This window comes from Suillus paluster, assembly GCF_016628075.1.
Source record: "Suillus paluster strain FC165 chromosome Unknown EDB91scaffold_21, whole genome shotgun sequence".
Lineage (NCBI taxonomy): Eukaryota > Fungi > Basidiomycota > Agaricomycetes > Boletales > Suillaceae > Suillus > Suillus paluster.
Window position 1 is genome coordinate 36600 of NW_024537581.1, and position 23989 is coordinate 60588.

The following is a 23989-nucleotide window of genomic DNA, read 5'->3' on the forward strand; positions in this document are numbered from 1 at the left end:
TCCAAGAGGTTCTACTAGATTCGGGATCAACAATGACGTCGAGTTGATAGTCACAAGTTGAACGTTTCAGATGCTGAAGGTACATACTTTAACGTCGAGAACAGGTGACCATAGGTAGTAGGCTTTGTCACGTTGGCACGATCAGGCCAGGTGCACAAAGTATCGTGGGGGCAATGTCCTTGGCCTGGACTTATTTAGTGCTGGCAATGTCAGAAAGTGTCCAGTTCGTTCATTAGAAATGGGCCTCGCCAGCGAAGACGAAAGTCAATGATTAGAATATAGATAGACTAGAGTGACTCAACAGCTCTCGACAGGTTGCCGCAGCTCAGAAAACAGTGTTCTAGAGCCTTCTGTATGCTCTTTGGGCATAATCCGAGGATTGTCATGAGGGAAAATGCCGTTTCTGGTCACAGTTGCACCAATCATAGCACTAGCATCGGTGCTCAAAAAATCCCCCTCGTAATCGTAAAAGTGAGTTTGAGGAGATTTGGTACCCTGCGTTGATGAGGTGGCATCTGATGTGTAGTGGGAGACTGATTGGCATCTAGATTAGAATTTGTCGGGTGATTGATTTGTTCGAAATTCGGCGGCGAACTGTTCTGGTTATGCATCGTCATGCATTATGAAACGTTACAAAGCCTATGCAGAGGAGACGTATATATTGCCTCCAATGGGGTCGACACTAGATTAACGAGTCAAGTCACCTCTTCAGATTTTCGATCATGCAGCCCATCATACTGTACGACATACCAAGCAAAGCCCCCAAGAATATATGGGCCCCAAACCCGGCAAAGACAAGGCAAGTCACACAATCAGAGCCATTGCTAGATGTTGCTGACACGCAAACGGAAGGTTTTGCCTGAGTTACAAAGGTCTCCCATATGCGATCGTCTGGGTAGAGTTTAAAGACATCCCCATGACTATGAAGGGCATTGGCGCTTCAGCTACGGAAGGGGGCAGGTACACCCTTCCAGTTATCAAGGATCCCAACACTGGACTTGTCGTTTCCGATTCACTAGCGATCGCCGAGTACCTGGACAAGACCTATCCAGAGAAGCCGGTCATACCACGCGGCGCAAATGCTCTGATAGCGTTATTCGAGCCTGCATATTGCAGTGTTGCCTATGGAAAAGCAGTTGATTTTATCTTGACGAAGACCCTCGAAATCCTGAACGATTCAAGCAGGGAGTACTTCATTCAGACGCGCTTGGAGCTGCTTGGCGAAATGCACTGGGAGGCCGTAGAGGAAAAATCACAGCAGCAGTGGGAGGACTTGAAGAAGGGTCTTGATGAAATCGATAAATGGTACCAGAAAAGTGGAGGGAAGTGGATTATGGGGAATGCTTTCTCGTTCGCGGATATGGTGGTGGCTTGTAGAACGATGTGGTGGAATACCATCTTTGATGAAGAACAACGCCGAGAGTTCCACTCCTGGAACGGCGGCCGATGGGCGCGTGTCTTGGCAGACGTGAATGCAGAGTGCGGTACAGATCTGTAGGAAATGGAATGAAGTCAATCATGATGTCGCTCGTGTAATAGTACCATACTGCGGGTGGGTCCTTCAAAGTTGAGTGTAAGTAATCGTATCAACCTGTGCTTGTTGATATATAAAACGGCTTGCACAAAAGATAGTCATACTGAATGAGACTCGAGAAGTGGCAATCATCCTGGTCATGGCAAAGGCTCGGTCTTCCACAGTCAGACCCAAGCTTGAGCTTGAATTAAAGGAATTAAGAGCGCCTAGCTGAGAAAATGTGACAAAGGGACGGAGCGTGCCTTCGCGCGTGAAAATCATTATCCGCCTTGCCTCTAAATCCACGTATTCGTTTCTGCTATATCGCTGTCTCGCCCTCTTTGTTATATTCATCCATCTGAGATGTTCATCCACTTGCCACTTGCCCTAGCCTCTTGCGTGCCAAACTCACTTGAGACTTGGAGCTGGAGAAGCGGTATGATCTCACTGGGAGTCTTTTAACTCCAATAGCGGAGGAGATGCTGTCATTTCGAGAACACTCTCGCTCCCTGTCAATCGTTTGTGTCCGTCCTTGGGAGGCTGTCGTTTCGAGAAGACTCCCGCTCAGCGTCCTGCTAGTCGTTTGTACCCGTCCTTAAAAGCGTGCAAAAAGACTCAAAAATTCATGTCATAGGCTTACACCAGAATCAGTGAATACAATCCGAACGTTTTAGCTGCGGATATTCAGTGAGGAAAACAGAGCAAGATTTAAACCGGCCAGTGCAGCGCAATGAATCATTCATATCGGCGAACACGCAAAGGTACTGCATTACCATCCTCTCCAACAACCCGCGGACGAGGCAAAATCCCCTTCGCAACTTCGACCTCAGTATCTGGTCCATCCCGCATCTCAAACACAAAATTCTTCACCAGAACCAATAGAACCATCTATATCGCAGTGAGTAAGGTTGAAAATGATTGGTTCGTAGCAATCACCTTGAATTCTGCGATTGCAAAATCTTTCCCAAGACAAGTCCTCGGGCCGTCGAGAAATGATAGCAAATGTCTATAACCTTGGACTTCCTTGGACTTCCCACTGATGCCCTCTTCAGCTAGCCAACGGTCAGGCTTGAATTTCTTTGCGTCAGGTCCCCAGACGGCGAAAGAGCGATTGATTGCCTCGACCGAGACCATAATTTCTGACCCCTTCGCTATAGAGATACTATCGCTCATTTCCCCAGATGCCGTGCGCACAGGTTCGCTCAAGGGAATAACGTCATCTGCGGCTGCCTGTGGATCTACTGTCAGGTCTCTACTCACATCTAGACATGCAAACTCACAAGTCTAATGGCCTCGATTACCGGAGGATGGAGTCGTAGAATTTCATGGACAATCGCATCCAAGTACGGGAGGTTAGCCTTTAATTGGTCATATGTCGGATCAGCACCAAACGCAAGTAGTTCCTCTCTGAGTCTGGTTTGGACATCGGGGTGTTGCGATAGCTCGATCAGTGCCCACTGATGATTCCATAAATAGCGTGCAGACGTCGTCAGACAGTAGACTTACCGTAAGACTAACTGCCAACGAAGCGTCAGCCAATATGATAGCAGCGGAAAAGAAATAGACTCACTGGATGTTGTCTCGTAACCCGCAACAAGTAACACCTTCATCTGCAGGACGTCAGCTTGAAAATCGTCGCTGGAATAGTTTCCACGGACCTGAGCCACTACTTCCTCCTTGGACAGATGAAGGGCATCCTGATCTTCGGCTTTGACTGTCGTCGTGGCGTAAATGAAGGGACTTCGATAGATGTATTAGACAACGTACTCAACTGTCCAATAACAGACTTCTCTTCTGCGTCTTTCATGCTCGCGTCCTTCTCCTGGTGACTGCGAATCAACAATTTGTTGGATATTTCACCCATGGTTGCACCAAGTTTCTTCGCCCGAATCGTCCGCTTAGTAGGAATCATCTTGAGAACGATAGGAAACGCTTGCGCTAGCGCAATGATAAACAAGCCCAATGCTGAGGGCCGTGAGTTGTTCCCGAACGAATCAAACACTTCGGTTACGCTGGTGTGCTTCCCGTCGAGCGAGCCAAAATCATGGGAGAAACCAGCGATGCCAATCGTATCTAGACTGATGTTGCCTTATTTAGGATCAAATAGCAAATAAATCCATCACGTACGAGATATGATTCATCCTTGAAGTCGTTAAGTTCCATGAAGAGTGCTACGTTCAGAAAGGCTACGTACCATTTTTGAACATCGATGACAGTATTCCCATCGTTGCTAGAGTCTATAGCGGTATCCCATACACCCTTGACCTGGAGAGTATCAAGTTCGGAGATGCTGCATTTCTCAGATCGCAAATCCTTACTTTGTATGCTGAGTCATAAAACACTGATGCGAGTTTCCGAACAGCCGCGTTGCTGAACGCTGGCGTAAGGGTCTTCCGCTGCCTAATTCACAGGAGATTGTTCAGTCTCTGGTGCGAGGACAAAAACTGAACAGCACCTTTTGTGGCTTTCCCCCCAAGACCATAGTAGTCCTTTGCCGATCTGACGAGATATCAGACAGACGAGATCAGAAGATGACATTACCGTACCGAGATCTCTACCAACGTCAACCCAAAGGACGTTTGCACGTAAGTCCATGTGTCTCGGGCAAAAAAATGTGCTATAGCTCTTGGGTCACACAGCACGATTCTAGTCCGCCCAAGGACGCGCGGAATCACATACACGACCCCATATTCCTTCGCCCAACGTTCATACATTGCAGCACTATCTTTAGATGAGACGAGATCGTTCGAAACGCCGTATACAAAGCTAGAACGAGGTGGACCCCGTAGTCGAGTCGTCTTCAATCGCCAGCGAAGTGCCATTACAGCTTTGACAAAAGCCCACAGTGCCGCAAATGAACAAGTAGCATTGAATGCGCCAATCGAACGCACGGTTGTCCAGAGGCTCAACGGAGAACCAGGTGGTACTGGTAGTAGAGAGATAGTACTAGATGCCATCATTCTTGACGATGATGTACTCGGGGTGAAATCAAGAAGTTTTATAGATGAATTCTTATAACAAGCTTCATATCCACTTGTGCGGTGGCAGAGTCCACCAGCTTTTCGGTAGCAACAGACTGCGGGAGTTTGAGACACCTGCTCAAACGTGATACGTCTGAGCAGGTCTGAGCTGGTGCGAGCCGCTGGCAAATTTGTTAGAGCCTTATGGTATCGGAGATACTTCAAGTTGGAGATACGCAAAATTTGAGATCACGTCGCGGTGATTTGTCGCTCTCACGCTACACCAACGAGTCAGGCGCATCTGCAAAACCACTGAAATGAACGCTTACGACTTCAGTAACACACTTATGCGATTGGTAGAGATGCTGGACACATAACCAAAAATGTGTGCTTACGAATGCAAACCTGAACTAAGCCAAAAGCGAACTGCTGAAAAGCACTTTGAGAGAAGAACTTCGACCAAGTCGGCTTTTTAGATGGATATCATGTTCAGTAATCACCTGATGCGCACTTGAGTCGCTCTCACAACACAACACAATTTTTGATTATCAGTCGTGTTCGGCAATCACTTTCTAATACATAATACTACATCTAAGAGACGGCCTAGTTTACGTTCACATTTGATACTTTCTTCAACCATAAGTAAGCGTGCGCTCTTATTGGTGGAGAGGTACCTAGGCGACGCTAGGCGCTCGGTGTCCCTGAACTATCCCAAAAGTATCGCTCCGAAGTGTCTCTCAAGACGAGAGAGAGAGAGAATTTCTATATTTATATACCGCAACAAACAAGGTAAACTGTTAAGACGCGGTGCCCTGTTAGGGCTGTACTGGGGGATGTTGTAACAGGGTAAGGGGTGTAAGTATAGTACGAATAGCCAAGCGGTCCGCGTTTGAGAAGTTTCGGTGCGCGTATAAGTTCGTCCGGTGTCCAGGCTGAGTATAATATGGTACAGTTTCTCTCCTTCCTCCTCCTTCTGTGCTCTTCTCGTCTCCTCCCTCCTTCGTCACCTCCTTTCCCGCCCTCACTCAGGCTTCTATCCCTCTCCTCTCAAGACGAGTCCAAACATAGATGCTAGTATACAAATCGAAATTTGAGCCCATCAGAGCAAGAGGCGCGCGTTAGGCAGATCCCGAATACCATTTTTCGTATGCCATTCCTCACCACGAGTCATTCAAATTCGATTATCTTCAAAAAAATTCAGCTGTTACCTTTGGTACATATTATCATGATACTAGACGGTAATAGTCTCCTCTAGCCAGCACTATACATATGATAATATATCGGGCGAGGGTATCGGATGTACGATATACATGCATTGATATTGCGTCTTCACAATTTCGCCTTCACCTCCCTTTCATACTCCTCCACCAATACCCGCCTCAACACCTTCCCAGTCGGCAACTTCGGAATCTGCCCAAGAACTCAATCAAACCACCCCATTGAAATTAAATTGAGATGAAAAAGATACCTACCGTCTCCACAATCTTGATGCCCGCCCTCAACCACTTATAGCGACTTAGCTGCCCCTGCACCCACGTATCAAGTCGTGCCACGACCTCTTTCTTACCCAGCGCCTTACCTGCCGAGGATAGCATGATCCATGCACGCGGAATACGTTCGTCGGAGGTACGCCCCCCGAAATGCCTGCGACCGATACGTCAGTGATGAGCTTGTCCGGCTGCGCCGGGATCGTGTTCTCGATTTCGACGGGGGAGACTTGCATTCCTGAGATCTTGAGCGTGTCCTGCGAGGACGGGGTCAGTACAACACTAAACGAGCGATACATGTGAGTGGTGTGTAAGGCTGGGTATGAGTTTGGCAGGGAATTGTGAATGAAACGAAGTAGATACGAGACGAGTGCAAAGGTAATCGAGTGCAAGGGTAATCGAGACCAGTAGGAAAACGTTTGAGACGGAGACTTTCTGTGAGGCTTTTCTGTCGTGCTTGGAGCGGGGATCTGAATATAGAATTCGCTCTCTGGATACGAGAGTACATGAACACTTTATATACGTTTTCGAGTAGTCGAATAGGCCGCAACAAGGATTCGTAGCGCATGGTACAACGAAATTTGAGCGGGAAAGATAGGGAACTGTGTAGTGTGAGCATGAGGTATGATAATGGAAGAGATTGTATCCGCGTGACTCGGATGCGAAGAGTAACGCTCTTCGCATCATTGAGTCACGTGGCCGGTTTCGAGCGTCCTTGATCTGAAGTGTTGGTCCGGGCGTAGAGGACATAATACCCTTACAGGTGCAAGCTTGCCTTGGTGCGGTCTTCGAAACTACAACGGGGACAGATCAGCTTAGTATGATATACTGTGCTCGTCAGACCAACTTACAAAAGCACCCCGTCCTCATTGATCCGTAACTGATCACCCGTCGACAAATGTTTCCCGTGTCGCCTTTTCGTTTCCCCTGTATCCCAATGCCGCAGTGCCTCCGCGGACGAGGAGCTCACCCGGCTCATTTGGACCTGCGAGGGATCCGTCGGGACGGACAATGCGAGCTTCCACGCCGGGAACGAGAATTCCAACAGAGCCTGGTTTGTTCTTAGCGATGGTCATCGTCTATCTCAACAACGAGGTCAGAGGGTCGGAAAGAGTGTAGAAAGGGGGTCACTTACGAATTCGGACATGCCATAGCATGCGGAACTTAACAGTAGTACCGGGAACCCACGCATGATGTATAGAGAACGCACCTTCGGCGACTCTGTCTTTATCTTGGAAGCGTGTGCAAAGCTGGTCGGCAAGCTGGGACGGGAGGTACGCGGCGCCGCTGGCGAGTGACTTAACCGAACTCATATCAGTAGTTTTGAAGCGCGGATGGTGGACGAGCTGGTGTATGAGTGAGGGGACGAGCAATATGGTCGTGACGTGGTATCTATATCGCGGGTACTTAGTGCTGTAGCATGCGTATACTAAATGCACTGCGTATGTACTTACTTCGGGAGCATGACAATCGTGGATGGTTTAAGGAAGTTGAGGAAAGCGGTCGTGCAGAGGCCAAGAGAGTGATAGACCGGAAGGTATATTGAACATCACCTCGAGTCCATTAGGAGTGTTCCATACTGGTGGCTGGTGAAGGAGTCAGGAAGACCAAGAAAGAAGGATCGACAGACATACAGCTCGAACTTTAGCCGTTTACATACCGCTTACCATCGTCCCGAGGGTGGCACAAGTGATATCTTGGTGGGATATCATGATGGCTGTAGAATGGAGTCAGAAAACGTTGCGTAGACGGTGCGTCCATATCTCTGCAGTTCGGGACGTTGGTCCAGTAAAAGGAGATACGTGCCTTTTGGAGGACCGCTTGTTCCACTGGAATAGATCGGGTAGGTCAGAGTGTCCTTGGTTGCATGACGGACTGGCAATCGTGGAATATTATTCTTGCGAGCAGAGGAGACGAGCTTGTGTTGCCGTTTTTCTCCCCTTCTAGAAGGTAAATTCGATCAGCTGGGAGACCCGAAGTCAAAGCGAGCGGTAATAGAGAAGGACTAGTAAAAATCCTAGTCGCGTGCGCCAGCGAATTAGCGTGTTTGAACTCATATGGCGTTGTGTGGGATGAGAACAGCGCAAATGGGACTGTGATAACGAGTAATGAATGCATCAGGGCAACATAGTCCTGAGGAATTTACCATATCACTTTAAAGTCTCAGTGGGAACGCAGCGCACCGGGCAATTCTCGCTCAGGATACCGACAAGTTCTCCATTCTCTGGACGAAGACCTAGACCACCCTGCGCCACATCGGCACCCAGTGAAGTAGCGCCATCGCGGACACGCTTGACGAACTCCCTGAACGAACGCCGCTGGCCAGTAGCTACATTCATGAATAAAGTATAATCTGGCCGCTCCCTTTGGTCAGGTCGGTTGAAGAGCAGGTGGTGAACATTTGATTCGGGTACCTTTGGCAGGTCAGGGAAGAGTGACTTGTAGTACATACTTGATCTTCGTCGTCGCGATCAACTCTTCGTTCACTCGAGTGAGGACGCCGGGAATTGTGACCTCCCACATTTCTTTGGAGCGTGCCAAATATCCATCGACGTCGTGTCCATTGAAAATACTCAGTGCCATCTCCACCTCTATCTTTCTCTCCTGCCAGAATACCTTGGTTTTTTCGGACATCCGGATGCTTTCATTTTCACACTCAGCTAGATATCCCACGATTGCCGCTCGTCTGGGTCTGGATTCAAGGATAGGGACTAAAATTTTTCCAAGCACTTGAAGTGACGCTTGATCGCGGGCATTCAAGTGCTGTAAATGATCGGGAGAGACCTCGTCAGCCTGAATAGCGACAATAATCTTGCTGGATGCACTAGCAAATGCAACTGTTGACTTGTGGAACTAGAAACAAACGTCGCGCCCACGACCCCAGCGAACTTATCAACACTATCTCTCCCTCACAAAAGTTCTTTTCAAACTCAACTTGGATACATTACACTTCGGAATGACTCCTTTAGGGTGTATACGTCGGTGAGTCGATTGAAAACCGTCTGATTGAGTCTGCTGACAAGAGATACTAACGACATACGTTGTCTTGGCACTGCAGTACCTCGACGTCTGTCCCTCGCATGGACGACTCTTGGATCACGAGCAGGGTTTTTTTTTGCATCATACACCACGTTGTCTTAGTTCTATATCCATTTTAGCTATTCATAAGCTATCCCTTGTCAAGCAGATAATCCTCCGACCTTCCACTTGGCAATTTTTCTTTCGCGGCTTTCACTCGACGTGTCCAATGTTCACCTTGGCGCTGGAAAAAGAACTTGGGCTCACACGTATTGGGCGCTTCTCTATGTTTTGGCAACTTTATATTGAATTATATTGAAGTGCTAATTTCTATCAACCCTTTTCGATATCTATGACGACGGTTGACTTGATTGTTCTTACTGGGCATGAACGTTCGGTTACCACTCATTCGGTCATCCAGTCACCAGCTGCCTAGTCTAAGTAAGTGCTGTCGCTCGGATCAAAGTTTCTGTTGTTCCCGATCATGATCGTCAATAGGGATTCCCTATCTGTGACTTAACCTTAAAGCGAAAAGATGTACGAGCTATAATCCGTTGTCACCCGCCAATTGTGTGTGTTCCTCCGAGTCGCACTTCCCTCTGAACACACTGTCGGCTTTGCTATGATCTCTCATTGGACGTCACTAGATTCTACCACAGGTCGACGCGTCTTTTATCGTCCACTCGGAATCACCGAATCATGCTTCTATTGGGATAGCGTTTTCAACGGCACAGCAGATTCCTTGGTGCACATACACCTTCGCACCATACAAACAAATGACCAAGACATTTATTCACGATTGAATGTCATGCGTTCCTGGGAGTCTGTCAAAAGACGCTTTCCCCTCATTGCGGCAGAAGTGCAAGAGCATGAGTCTGGTCCACGCTTTATTCTGCGTGAGGAAGCGGTCACAAATCTTCGACCTGATGATGTCACATTCAAGGAGGTCAATTCCTTTCACCACGCTGAATGCTTCATAAACGACATCATGGATGGACCGCGACTCCTTTCATCTCAGTTACTTGCTCGTGCTTACATTTTGCGCCGAACGGACAGGAGTGATCATTTCCACCTCCTGTTTATGGCTGCCCACTGCGTCGCGGATTCACCGTCCATGACAACGGTGATTAGGTCGTTCTTAGACACACTGTCATCTCGGGTTGAACCACCGTACATTCCTCTGGGCGAAAGAGTGCATATGTATCAGCCTTTAGAGAACCGTTTGGGTCGTGGGGATATTCCGCTTGTCAAACGACGGTGGAGGCGGGCCATAGGCCATGCATTGTACACGGTGTGGAAATCCAGATTCAAGGTCAGCATTCCAGTTCGTGGTATCGTAGCAGAGCTGAAGGGTTGAGGCAGGGTGGTCACACACTCCCCGGAAACTTCAGGGAATCCACACCTCTTACTCCCGCTAAATCACGCAGTCACGTCACTACTTTTTCTAGCAAAGTGTCATCCATCATTCTCTCCAATTGCCGTCGCCATAACATCTCCATGAACACCGCGTACTATGCTCTCAGCCAAGTGGCCCTGGCACGCGTTCTATGTCGACGATATATCAGGGGCCAGATCTCGGAAGAAGACTGGGAGTACAGGAAGCGCCAACCCATGCACATCTTCGGGATGTTGAACTTGCGCCCATACCAAGACAGGGACTGGTTTGAGACGGGCGGCTTAGGTGACAATGGTCTCAATATCAGCTTCTTCTGGTACACACTTCCGTTCATGCCGCTTGGCGAGATGTCCAAGGGGGATGTTAGCCAACTGGAACTCGTCGATGGGGCACCGGATTTCCCAGCGCTCATGTCTTTTGACCGGTTTCTTCTCCGGTGCGCTAATGTGAAGGCACAAGCCCAGAGGATGTTTGACCACCCGTGGTTCGTTGATATTTGTGCCGCTGGACACAATCGCGTTGCTTTAAGGAGGGAAGTTGCTTTGAAGTGGCTAGAGATGAAAGATAGTGTTATCCCAGAGGATAGGCATGAAAGTGTAAGACCCGTTCAGTCTTTGAATCCGATGGTCACACAAGTAGGATCCTCCCTGGGCAACGTAAGTGGCTCTCATAATCCAGATTCAACCAACTGAACATTTCCAGATGGATAGCGGGATATCTCTGGACTACCCTCTACCTCCTGATCATGAGCTGTCTCCCCTGTGCAGTATGCCCCATCCCAGACGCGCCGGTTATCCAGCGTGGTCTCCCCCTGCTGATGCTCTCGAGGACGCCAAAACTCCGCGACTCCATGTTGAGTTCGTGCGCTCTTGCCTTCATGCGCACCCTGCGGAGCTCTACCTTACGGCGTCTTGGCGCCAGCAGTTGCAATATTTTGCGTTCTATGATCAGCGCGTTTTCAGCGACGAGACCATACAAGAGTGGATACGTGAGGTCAAGGATGCGACGCTGTGGTATCTGGGTCAGTCTCATGGCGATAAAACGCCTTTACAGAGTAAACTATAGTACAGGCTGACGTAACGTCCGTAATCGTACAATTACCACTACAATACAATATCTTATACCTGCCAGTAGAATCTACTTACTGGTCCTCCTCCCGATCCATGCTTTCTGGCGCTGCTTCTCGTAGTCTAGGCACAACCAAAACAAGCCCGGACACGCCTGCCGGGATACAATAGACATGAGTAGTGATTATAATCTTGAAATGAGACGATGTTTTCAATTTGAATGAATAAAATACGATGCACTGTAAGCCGATTGCTTACCATACGCTTACATTATCGCACTTCACGTGATTCATCCCCTTATATTCCTCGATCCTTGTACTACGAAGGGCAGACTCGGGTCTCCTACCTACCATCACATACTCATTAGTACAACGCTCAAAGAATCCACAGCTTCGTCCTGTTACCTTCGCCCGATCCGTTCAGTGTTCCTTGTCGTTCTCCCGGACAAGGTTCCACTTTTTTTTTAACAGAAACGAAACTTGTTTGGATTATCTAAATGACTATTTCTCAACCCGCCGGGCTACCCGCCCGTTCCCTGACCCGTCAAACTGCCTTCCGAAAGAAGAAAACCTACCGTCTCGACGTCCCTGACCACGCGACAGCGTGCAAGGAACCATAGACAACACCCCTCCCCTGAACCATCCTTATCTCCCCTGACACCAATACCTTCAGACACCACGTCTAATACACGTGCCGTCTCACACAAAATATATTCTGATTCCTCGTCGGATTCAGAAACAAATTCGACGCATATACCCCCCTCACGCTCCCGCAAAATGACTAAGTCCGCTATCGTTGAGCAATCCGCTCCCAACAAACCACCCAGACTCACAACAGGCGAAATCACACCACAAGTCGCCTGCGATTGGGAAAACGCCTGCGAAACGTACTTCCTACATAAGTCAATCGATGCCGCTGATCAGGTCAAAATGATAGCGTCTGGGATGACAGATCCACGGTTACGAACCTGGTATTTGACCCAACGAGCGGTACTCGACACAGGAACGTTCGCAGACTACATGATCGCTCTCAGGAGTGCTTGGCTCGAAAGTCACTGGGCCACGAAGCTACGCAAGAAGGTCTTAGGCTCTCAACAAGGCAGCCGTTCGTTCTACGAATGGGCCTTAGACATCCAAAGCCTAAACGCGCTACTTTACGGAAACCCAACGCACCTCTCCGACGACCAGTTACGAAGCCAACTCGAGGCTAATCTCTGCGATGAACTCACCGTTCCGGTACTCAGAGCTAAACTCGCTGACGATCTCACTCTGAAGAATTGGATTGAGGAGGTTAAGCACCTCGACGACGAACGTCTCGAGGACTTAGCTTCTCACAAGAAGATTGCTGAGGAGATACACAGATCGTCTAAACGTAACACGACTTCCACCGTTAAAACCACATCCTCATCCTCGAAATCATACAACGCTTCGTCACCTCGTCTAGGACCGCTAACAGAGATCGAACGCACCTTATTAATGAAACATAGAGGATGTTTTAAGTGCCGTAGATTCTACGTCTCGCATCAGTCAAAGGATTGCCCCGACGGCGCGCCTGAAGCATCTTCCTATAAGACGCTAACGGAGTCGGACGCCAACGCAGCAAAACCCAAGACTAAAGCTATAGCCGCTATCAGACCAGTCGCAGCCGTGATGTCGTCATCTGTTCTCGACGATGGATCTGATTCCGAGGATAATATGTGCGTAGCCCCTTTCGAAACCGCCCACCTTATGTGGCCCTGTCACTTGACGGGCCCTTCCTCCGATTCTCCTGAACGTATTGAGGCTTTGATTGACCACGGGTCACATTTAGTTCTGATTGACAGCAATGTCGTCGAACGACTCGGCTTGCGAAGACGTAGACTGCATAGAAAGATAGAAGCAAATTCTGCATTCATGGACAATTCTTCTTCCCCTTTTTCATTCTCCGAATATGTTCTTTTGTCTCCCTCGTCAGTTAATAATGATTGGACTTCACGCACGATACGGGCGATTGTCACACCGAATCTCGCTGTTCCTCTCCTCCTCGGAGGTCCCTTCTTATCACACAATTGTCTCGTTATAGATCACGATCATCGCACCTGTATTGCCAAGGACTCGAACTACGATCTTTTGAACCCTCCAGAATACAAACCACGAGTGACGGTACAAATCCCGACATACAATGACATACGTCGTCTCCGCAAAGATGTCGTTAAAGAGCTCAAATCTGTTCTTATCAACAAACGTGTCGACACGGACACCATATGCGAATCACCAAATATTGTTGGACTTCTACGTAAACGTATCGACACGCTCGCCTTCATCGAGGCCAATAAAGAACACCTCGAACGTCTCGATAAGGAGATGCGTCGGAAATACGAGGATCGCTTCCCCGAAGACATCCCGCACATTGACCAATTACCCACAGATATTGTTCATCGCATTACCTTGAAAGATCCTAACACAATTATACAGTGTCGACGTTACAACACGCCTCGGAAATATCGAGAAGCGTGGGACACGCTCCTCAATCAGCACATCGCCACTGGTCGATTACGTCCATCCTCTAGCTCGTTTGTATCTCCCGCGTTTCTGATCCCTAAAAAGGACCCCACTGCCTTACCACGATGGGTAAACGACTACCGCGCGTTAAATGCAAATACCGTACCGGACAATCATCCCTTACCACGAATAGACGAGATTTTGCGTGACTGCGCAAAAGGTAAGATATTCGGAAAGATTGACATGACAAACTCTTTCTTTCAGACTCGAATTCACCCCGACGACATCAAATATACGGCGATCGACACACCTAAAGGCTTGCACGAGTGGACTGTCATGCCACAAGGTGGCAGAAACGCTCCCGCCACGCATCAACGTCGGATGTTCATCGCCTTACGTGGTCTGATCGGAAAAATATGCCATGCATATCTGGATGACATAATCATCTGGTCGCAAACTGTCGCCGAACATGCGAAAAACGTCAAATTGGTCTTGGATGCACTGCGCAGTGCCTGCCTTTTTTGCTCACCGAAGAAGACTTCATTGTTTTGTACAGAAATCGATTTCCTCGGCCACCGTATTTCAGCCGCTGGGATCGAGGCCGACGCATCTAAAGCAAAACGAATCCTGGACTGGCCCATACCTAAGTCTACCGGCGACGTAAGGTCGTTCCTGGGACTCGTACGATATCTGGATCAATTCTTACCCAGTCTTGCGGATCACACTCGCCTCTTAACGCCGCTGACAACGAAAATTGCGGAACACTGAATGGCCCGGTTGGAACGACGAACACCAAATGGCGTTCGACGCAGTCAAGCAACTAGTCGTCAGTAGAGACTGTCTGACCACTATAGATCACGATAATCTCGGAACGAACAAGATATTCGTTACCTGCGATGCCAGCGACTGGCGTGTGGGCGCAATGCTGAGCATCGGGCCCACGCCACAAACGGCACGCCCCGTCGCATTCGATTCCATGCAACTACGAGAGGCTCAGCTTAACTACCCGGTCCATGAGAAGGAGTTGTTGGCTATCGTACGCGCACTTAAAAAATGGCGAATCGAGCTGCTCGGGACACCATTCACGGTGTACACCGACCACAGAACACTCGAAAACTTCCTCACCCAAAAGGAGTTGTCGCGTCGACAAGCTCGCTGGCAGGAGTTTTTCGGTCAATACGACTTCGATATTCAATATATCCGAGGTGAAGATAACTCCGTAGCGGACGCCCTTTCGAGACTGCCACCTGACGAAGACGTAGTACCGACCTACGTGAGACAAACAATAAACATGCCCGCACATCCCCAAAAGAACATAGCGCCTATCGCTCTCGTGCTGTCAATCACCACAGACTCCTCACTCATCGACGACATCAAGTCTGGATACCAAACGGATCCATGGTGCGTAAAGCTAACGAAATTAGTAGACTCACTTCCAGGTTTACGACAACAAGATGGTCTACTATACCTCAATGACCGTCTCATCGTGCCACGTGTCACCCATCTACGCGAAACCATCTTTCGACTTGCGCACGACGAACTAGGGCATTTCGGGGCCGATAAATCCTACGCCAACATACGGGATTCGTATTATTGGCCCAATATGCGACGAGATCTTGAAGAAAGCTACATACCTGCGTGCACCGACTGCGCAAGAAACAAGAGTCGAACCACAAAAACCGCCGGTCCACTTCATCCCCTACCAATCCCAGATCACCGAGGCGACTCGGTCGCTATCGACTTCATAGGCCCACTACCATCAGAACAAGGTTTCGATGGGATCATGACAATCACGGACAGACTTGGCGCCGATATCCGCTTAGTACCGTGTCGAATGAACATGAACGCGAAGGAGGTGGCGAATCTATTCTTCGACCGGTGGTACTGCGAAAACGGACTACCTTTAAGTATCGTGTCAGACCGTGATAAAGTTTTCACCAGCAAATTTTGGAAGGCATTGCACAGACTAACCGGTGTAAAACTAAAGATGTCCACAGCCTATCACCCACAGACGGACGGATCGAGCGAGCGCACAAACAAGACCGTGGATCAGGCACTCAGATATTTCGTCGACCGCCATCAAACCGGATGGGTAAATGCCCTGCCTCGCGTCAGATTCAACATCATGTCGACAAAAAATGCATCAATGGGTTACGCGCCTTTCCACCTACACATGGGCCGAATTCCACGACTTCTACCCCCACTAACACCACAAAACATCGACCTCGTGCGCGAAGACTTCCCAAACGACATCACAAATGCGCTCGAGATCATCGTATCCTTGAAAACCGATGTCGCAGATGCACACGACGCACTGCTCGCGTCTCGAGTTGCACAAGCAAATGCCGCAAACGCACATCGCGGGGACGAACCTAACTTCAAAGTCAACGATCTCGTGTATCTTTCGACCGCTCACAGGCGACGCGAATATCTAAATGGTGACAACAAACGTGTAGGCAAGTTCATGCCACGTTTCGATGGACCCTACAGCATAGTGTCTGCAAACCCTGAGTCGTCCACATATACTTTAGACTTACCAGAACACACTAACGTTTATCCCACATTCCATGTCTCCGAACTCAAGCGCCATGTACCCAACAAAGCTGAACTCTATCCTTCGCGAGAACTCCAACGTCCTGGACCAGTTGTCACGCAGAACGGAACAGAGGAGTGGGAAATAGAGAAGCTCTTAGACCGCAGAACGCGCGGACGAGGACGCCAATATCTCGTACGATGGCGCGGTTACGGTCCCGAAGCCGACGTCTGGGTGCCGGGCAGAGAGCTGGAAAACACCAACGTGCTGAAAGAATATCACCGGTCCCACGACTTATCTCCTGCAAACACGACGTCCATCGAAGAAGACTCACAACATACAACATCTCAAACACCGTCTGATGAAAACAAGCCGCAACAAGCGCCAATGGACTGAAGAACAAAAGCCGCTTCACGCGCATTCGCATGACTGAAGAAGATTAGATTTCAGACCGCATGAAATGTTTCAGAGAAAGGAAGGGTGTAAGCCGATTGCTTACCATACGCTTACATTATCGCACTTCACGTGATTCATCCCCTTATATTCCTCGATCCTTGTACTACGAAGGGCAGACTCGGGTCTCCTACCTACCATCACATACTCATTAGTACAACGCTCAAAGAATCCACAGCTTCGTCCTGTTACCTTCGCCCGATCCGTTCAGTGTTCCTTGTCGTTCTCCCGGACAAGGTTCCATGCACGTACAGGATGGCTCAAGGTGCATGGCCAAGCGCAAGATAAAAAAAGCACACGAGAGACAATAATTGATTCAGCCATTGACCTCATAACTAATGCGAAGTGTCGGACGTACGACCAAAGAAAAATCCGCAGCAGCTCATTTCATAGGAAATTTCTCCGGCCCCACCAGCGGAGTCTTGTGTTTGTGCTTGCGGTCCTTGGGCTTGTGTCCCCACTGCAGCTTGACCTGAATGCATTGAACTGTCAGCCCTGTTGCCGCTTGTTCGCTGCACAGCTGTAGCCACTTCTGCCTCGGTGGGAGGGGCGGTGGGTACCGTACCTTTGCAAATTTATTTGGTGCGTATGTGAAATTACAGGTCGGGTGCTGAAGTGCAAGGAACTGAACAACTGCCAACGAAGGGGAGATGATGGTCCGCCCGCGAGCGGAGCAGAGGGACGAGGCGCGCCGTTTGTGTCATTGCGCCAGAAGTCATTGCCCTGCAATTAATATCAGGCTAGAAAGAGCTCAGGAAGGACGGGCTACTCCCGTTTCATTTTCTATTTCGATCTCCCATTCTATTCCATACCCCACCGGGCAGTACACTTACAATTACATCGAGTCTGCCGTTTTCCTTCCAACTCAACCATTTTCTGCAGGCCGTTTGGAATACATGCGCCGTGCGGTACAGGCATGCTTGACTTTCTTCACTATACGAATGAATTGTATACTCTCATTACTAGGTATTCTATTACATAGACTACTAGTCTAGATCTAAACTCCAGCAGCGACACACTTTGTGCACCTTATCAAGCCCAGGACTATTAGAAAGCATGCATTCAATGGCTCACAACTTCAAGAACAATGTGAACGCCTAGCGTGATTAAAATCTGTATGGCTGGAGGCGCCTAATGCACTTTGGTTGAGGCTTCCTCCAATCCTCTGCCGGTGTAGAAAGGAATAAAATCGCATTGGCGATGGCTTGGCCCTCGGGCGGAGGTCTGACTTGATCAGCGAGATACTTTGCTTCTGGAGCATCCGTGGTGTTCCGTGAGTACCGCGGAGGCGGATCCTCTGGCAAGGGGGCACTGACGGGCCAAGTAGGGAGGAAGCATATTTCCTGGAAGTAGATCTTACTCAGTCTGGTCAGCTCGGAAAGAAGTTCTTTAGATCCTACCTCTGGGCCGCAGGCAGGTCGGCATTTGATCCATACACTCCAGTCTAACCAAGACATCAGCTTATAGATTTCTTCTCTCCATTCACTCATCAATCGAGTGACTTCGGGCTCCCCATTACGTTCCACCTCAAAGAGGGTGTCGAGCCCGCTCATCACACCGTCGGCCCACATTTTCGTTGTGACACGGCAGATTTCTCTCGTTGTATCCTCGACGGCTGTCAGCAGCAAGTGTTCCGAAGATGTCATAAAGGGTATTTGGTTTGTCATCCCCGACGTGTGTGTTGTAGCACAATGCCTGAATATTTGGGATGCCCACGCCCACTGCGGTGCATCTATGCCTGAAGCGTCTGGGCTCGGAACGACGGTGGAATGTAATAAGTAGGGCGTAAGCATAATACGGAGCTGGGCCTGCGCCAGCTTCGCTCGTTGAAGGAGTTCTTGCGAGTCTGATGAGGTGAAATTGAGAATATGCTGCATCAACTCGAGTCGATCCGCGTATCGATCGACGATGACGTGGATAAGAGTCTTCCAGTCGATACCGCTGCCCACAGGGTCTGGTCGACTGACAACTTCTGTGAGCTTTCTCATCAACCGCGATATATCATTTGATGATATTCCGAGAACGCGGTGGTCGCACCGTTCAAGACCCGCGCGAACCGGGACGAGGGAAGGTGCCAGCGCTGTATCATACAATGAGATGAGACCAGTTAGGTCGAGTACGATGCGCGAATCTCCTGGGTAGCGATTGTGCCATGAGCCAGCATGCATGCCTTCAAATCTGCGCATCCCTGCGCTCATGAGGATTCTAAGTTAATCATATTGGCAAACAGGAAGAAAACACTGACAGATGTCAGAATCAAATGGAGGAGGCTGAGGGTAGCTCATTTCGCCCTTTGGTACGACGACATGCAAGAAAGATACTACCTCGACACCAGCCGTAAAATCACACAACATAACTTCACTACAAGGTCGTCAGTCGGAAGGGTGACGCAGAATCAAAAGTACGCGCACAAGTCCATTTCCATCCTATTGATCTCAGAATTAGTGATATGCCATGGGGAGTACACTCACAGCTAACCTCGCGAAACCGTCAATTCCAAACTCCTTTCCCCACGTACAAAGAGCTTTAATCACTTCTTCGTCGCCGGCTCGCTCCGGTATCGACTCTCCCCAGGCTACAATAAACTGGATGTCCATCGTACCGTCCATTACCTTGGCAGCACTGCTTCCGTCAAAGTACAATATTTTAAGAGATCGCGTTGCTGCCAGCGTCAGGTGCCAAGCACGCCCATCTCTTCCACGAGCGAAAAAAATCGAATGCTCTGGGTCTGTAGCAATCCATTCGGGCTCACTAGGTATTTTATTGCGGCTGGTGCCGTGATAAAGCAGAGTACCGATTGGAATCACTCCTGGTACTATGTTATGTCCTGTGAAAAGGTCAAACATTGTTCCAGCGTCAGCGAGCGGTGGAAATGTACCGTTACGGTATCGTGTATTTGGCCAGTGCTGCAGGAATGAATTGACAGTGTCAAAGATCAAGTTTCCCGTCGCGTTCTCGGGAGGACCTTCGTCGAATCTCCATTGCTCAGCGTTTGAGCTGAAATTATTTAGAGATGCATTGTCCGCGTTCAAGTTGACGATATTCAAGGGTCGAACGCCAGTTTCTCCAGCAGTATTGACCGGAAATTGGTGATGAAATGCTAGAGTTGCTGACCCTACTAGGCTCAGAGCTGCCACGAGGGACTGAGAGCGCATTGTCAATGTGAGAACTGCCGGAGTGATCTTGAAATTATCAATTTACTTTTGAATTTTGTCGACTTTCCTTACTCTTAGAAATTGGTCTCACTTAGCCTCGCGACAGCGCAGGCTGTGAGGATTAGGATTTCCTCGGACGAGAGCCCGAGGAAATCAGATGCAGAATACTGCGCGTGAAGTTCCACCGATCAGCAATACATTTGTAACACAGATCCAAGACCCTGAGGCTTGGGCTGATGCGCCGATATCACTCACTGCTATAGCATACGTGGCTGATCTGCACCATGCCAGTGGCGTAACATTGTCTTGCTGGAGCTTCGTTTGAACTACCCGAAACTTTGGTGCGAGGTGATCATATTGCCAGATAAACATCGCAACCGAATGTGCACTTCTACCAGGCACTACTACTGCCCCGTCGGCATGATTGATTCAACACTAACTTTAAGTTCGTCACATGTAACCCGTGACACGTGACAGTGACGCATGCATGACCTGTGACCACACCCGCCTGCCACGTGCTAGTACCCGCAAACATCTCGAACGAGCAGACTGTCTTAATGGCTGACTGCCAGGTGAGCTCGTGGTCCGTTTTCGTCGCAGTCATATATCAGTTGCCACTTTCAGATTGGCTCTCATGCGGTTGTGTTTTTAATTCGCACAACTAGCCCGATAGTGGGAACGATGAAAAATTTAAATCGTTCATCCGAGTCGTTCTCGATACCGCTTCCCACCACCGCACCTCAAAGTTCGGTGCGACCGCCGCCATGATGCAACACCTTATTAACCTCTAGGTGTACTGAGAATGGGGATAGTAGCCCCCTCAATTACATTTTATTTCGCGGATGAGCGCGGCATCTAAAAAGTCGAAGTTCCTCTCAAAGCGCTTTTAAGCTGGTTTAGTTCAGGTTTGCGTTCGTAAGCACACATTTTTGGTTATGTGTCTCCACCAATCGCATGATCCACTCTTTCGGTCCCTTCAGCTGACAGCTACTACTATGTAGAATATAAAATTTCGAAGACCCATCAGGCCTCAGGTTCGAGATCTTCCATCATACGTACCAAAATTACACTTACCACATCTCCGGACGAGCGTTTCGGGTCGGACATATGAATCACAGACAGGATTTAACGCCCCCATATGTGTTGATGGAGTCCCGTTGTGTGATTGGCCTATTATAGGTTACGATACTTAAATCCTACTCAGAATTTTCCCCTGATTGATGAAATCAGTCCACCCGTGTCAATCATGCTACAGCTACCTGACCTACGCGTTTCTGATAACACCCAGCTCGTCCTCGGTGCTGCGGCTTGTCTTGGGGTAGTAGGAGTAGTTGCTCGGGCTTACCTTTCTAAATCAGACAGTGGTCTTCCTTTTCCACCTTCCCCTCCTACCCAGGGACTTCTGGGGCACTCACTATCCCGTCGCAAGTAAAGTTCCACATTTCGCTCGTTGCTTTCAATGTTGATTGTGTCCCGGCGTCCCTAAGTCCATTTCTCACTGTCGGGGAATGGATGGACGAGCATGGTCCTGTGATAACCATTCGCTCTGTAACTAGGAAAGTTGTTATTGTCGGCCGTTACAACGTTAGTCCCTCCAAATTGAGTCGTATACAGGCTCAAAATCTTGTTGCAGGCCGCGGTGGATATCATGGAGAAACAGGGCGGTTCGGTAGCTGATCGTCCTCGCTTCGTGGCTGCTGGAGAAATACTCAGCGGCGGGCTATCTACCCTCCTCACACCCGCTGGGGACAGGTTGCGTCGGATGCGCAGGTTCGTTTTTTTACCTGCGAGAGTGCACAAATGGTCCCAATCTTACTTTACTATGTGATGCAGAGTACTTCATGCGCATCTCCAGCCTAAGGCAGCCGAGGAATATCAGCCTATCCTGATGTTACACGCAAGGAACACTATCCTCGACATTCTCGAGGATCCATACAACTTCCAGAACCACGCGTCAACGTAAGCGCTGTCCTAGGTTCCGAGTTGATACAGTACATCACTTACAGCTATTTCGAAGTTTTGCTGCAGCGATCACTATGAAAGTTGCGTACGGGAAGACTACGCCCACGTCTGCGACTGATCCCGAAGTCATACAACTTCGCAAGCACTTGCGCGTATTTCGTGAAGCTGTACTCCCTGGTACTTATTTGGTTGACATGATGCCGTGGCTGAAATACCTTCCTTGGTATGGCCGAGAATTGAGACAGGGGTTTGAGGGGAACCGACAGCTGTACATCTATCAGCTGAACCGCGTGAAACAGCAAATGGTATGCATTGCCTCATCAATATTCACATGCGTCTAAATTGTTCCACAGCAGAGCAATGCGGACGTCGGTCCTTCATTCGTCAAATATGTGCTAGAAAGTGCCGAAGCCCATGGTATGACAGAGGTGGAGATGGCTTTTCTTGCTGGCGGCTTCTTTGCAGCTGGAACTGATACGGTGAGGTGTCTTGCGCTGATGTTTCTGAAAATATGTAATTGAAGCCAGGCGTCAGACTACTTTGGCAATATGCACGGTACTCATGGCAGCCGCATGTTTTCCCGAGGAGCAAGCTAAAGTACAGGCCGAGCTTGATGCCGTCGTAGGAAGCCACCGAGGTAGCTCGATCCCTATTTTAGGCGTATCGATTTAAGGATGTCCCCCCACAGCACCGACCTTCGCTGACGAGCAGTCCCTTCCTCGACTGCAAGCCTTCATCTCTGAGGCTTTGAGATGGAGACCGTTGGTTGCCAACGGTGGGTATCCTCATTGTCGCTTTTGTACCTGAAGTTTGCAACGTTGACATGGTAGGATTGCCTCACCGAACGACTAAGGAGGTGATTTGGGCAAGTACTTTCCCCGAACTACTTATGGTGCGAATGATGATCGAGCATCAGGGAAACTATTGTATTCCAGCTGGAACTACGGTGATTGGCCATCATTGGTAAGCGTCATCGTTTAAGATATGATGGATTGATGGTTATTTTGTCAGGTCGATCTCTCGAGACCCAGACGTCTTCCCTGAGCCTGATGTGTTCAAGCCTGAGCGCTGGATCAATGACCAAGGTCACATTAGGGACGATCTCAAATTTTTCGTCTTCGGATTTGGTCGGCGGTAAGCAACCGTCTTTCAGGATATTAATTCTTTGATTATCCGTATTTCAGGGTATGCCCCGGTCAACACGTTGCGACCAGGTAAAGGTTTCTTTACCAAGCATATGTTCATTAATGTTCATTTCTACTGCTACAGATCGGTTTTCATAACCTCGCTCCTTAATCTATGGGCCTTCAAGGTGAATCTGAATCCTATGAAGCCACTGGATGATATGGCGTTCATGAGGGCCCGAGATGCCCAGCCTGGCACTATTCAATTTAAGACGAGGATTCCAGAGACAGAGATCAGGCGCATGATGCAGCATTATCCTGAGGGGGAGCCTTGAAGCGGATCTACTATTTCTGTAGGTCTCGCAGTATCATTACACGAGTTTGAGTTGTGTATGATAGTTCACTACGCGGACCTGCTTTCGGTTATTATGTTAGTCTGCCGAGTTAGATCAAGTATGTGGGTGTCGCCGATTCGTGTCCAGCTTACGATATGTATGCGTGAACACGCAAACCATTATCACTTGCGTGTGTACTGTACAGCTGTATGTTCAATTCAATGAGTTTGGAAGTAATGTCTTAATATTGGATCAACTGATTCAACTATATTGCGAGCCTCTCGGCGCATCAGCAGAGTGTGCGACACTCTGTAGCGCTGTTCCTTAGCTGCGAGTATCTATGGGGATGTTGGCTAGGCAGACCAGCACTCTGCCGGGTGCCCAAGAATAAGTATTGGAGACAGAGAAGTAACATATCCCTAGAACCAAATTTGGGTACGGGTTTTCTCTATCCACACGGGTCCCCGGGAGGGCATGATATCACCTCACCGCTTTTGGTGTGACTG

The 23989-nt window shown here is 49.0% G+C and overlaps 6 protein-coding genes across 6 annotated transcripts; 3 read left to right on the forward strand and 3 right to left on the reverse strand.

Annotated features, from left to right (window-relative positions):
• Positions 1-637: 637 nt before the first annotated feature.
• On the forward strand, positions 638-1759 carry EDB91DRAFT_1128194 (uncharacterized protein). Its single transcript, XM_041318522.1, has one exon. The coding sequence runs from the start codon at positions 917-919 to the stop codon at positions 1496-1498; it is 582 nt and encodes a 193-aa protein (XP_041177881.1). The 5' UTR covers positions 638-916; the 3' UTR covers positions 1499-1759.
• Positions 1760-2116: 357 nt separating this feature from the next.
• On the reverse strand, positions 2117-4924 carry EDB91DRAFT_1201225 (cytochrome P450). The gene is made up of 13 exons (XM_041320660.1): positions 4803-4924; positions 4060-4751; positions 3969-4012; positions 3832-3913; positions 3708-3778; positions 3641-3655; positions 3281-3591; positions 3172-3227; positions 3084-3123; positions 3020-3030; positions 2794-2970; positions 2450-2743; positions 2117-2401 (listed from the first exon to the last, which is right to left on the reverse strand). The coding sequence occupies exons 2-13, from the start codon at positions 4471-4473 to the stop codon at positions 2249-2251; spliced, it is 1668 nt and encodes a 555-aa protein (XP_041177882.1). The 5' UTR covers positions 4474-4751; positions 4803-4924; the 3' UTR covers positions 2117-2248.
• Positions 4925-5802: 878 nt separating this feature from the next.
• EDB91DRAFT_1236930 (uncharacterized protein) lies at positions 5803-8410 on the reverse strand (the record flags this gene model as incomplete). The annotated part of the gene is made up of 9 exons (XM_041321522.1): positions 5803-5883; positions 5946-6047; positions 6104-6242; positions 6849-7039; positions 7096-7123; positions 7167-7389; positions 7767-7895; positions 7934-8093; positions 8144-8410. The coding sequence occupies 9 exons, from the start codon at positions 8408-8410 to the stop codon at positions 5803-5805; spliced, it is 1320 nt and encodes a 439-aa protein (XP_041177883.1).
• A 912-nt stretch (positions 8411-9322) lies between these two features.
• On the forward strand, positions 9323-11477 carry EDB91DRAFT_302935 (uncharacterized protein). The gene is made up of 3 exons (XM_041326776.1): positions 9323-10290; positions 10341-11030; positions 11077-11477. The coding sequence occupies exons 1-3, from the start codon at positions 9601-9603 to the stop codon at positions 11437-11439; spliced, it is 1743 nt and encodes a 580-aa protein (XP_041177884.1). The 5' UTR covers positions 9323-9600; the 3' UTR covers positions 11440-11477.
• A 6246-nt stretch (positions 11478-17723) lies between these two features.
• On the reverse strand, positions 17724-20475 carry EDB91DRAFT_303028 (uncharacterized protein). Its single transcript, XM_041326777.1, has 7 exons — positions 20126-20475; positions 19786-20076; positions 19386-19734; positions 19319-19333; positions 19153-19268; positions 18308-19095; positions 17724-18250 (listed from the first exon to the last, which is right to left on the reverse strand). The coding sequence occupies exons 2-7, from the start codon at positions 20060-20062 to the stop codon at positions 18014-18016; spliced, it is 1782 nt and encodes a 593-aa protein (XP_041177885.1). The 5' UTR covers positions 20063-20076; positions 20126-20475; the 3' UTR covers positions 17724-18013.
• Positions 20476-21102: 627 nt separating this feature from the next.
• EDB91DRAFT_303089 (cytochrome P450) lies at positions 21103-23540 on the forward strand. Its single transcript, XM_041326778.1, has 13 exons — positions 21103-21490; positions 21550-21646; positions 21696-21832; positions 21896-22021; positions 22080-22329; positions 22378-22503; positions 22559-22661; positions 22713-22799; positions 22855-22889; positions 22941-22987; positions 23036-23158; positions 23209-23238; positions 23294-23540. Exons 1-13 carry the CDS (start codon positions 21309-21311, stop codon positions 23481-23483), a joined length of 1533 nt encoding a protein of 510 aa, XP_041177886.1. The 5' UTR covers positions 21103-21308; the 3' UTR covers positions 23484-23540.
• The last annotated feature ends 449 nt before the right edge of the window (positions 23541-23989 follow it).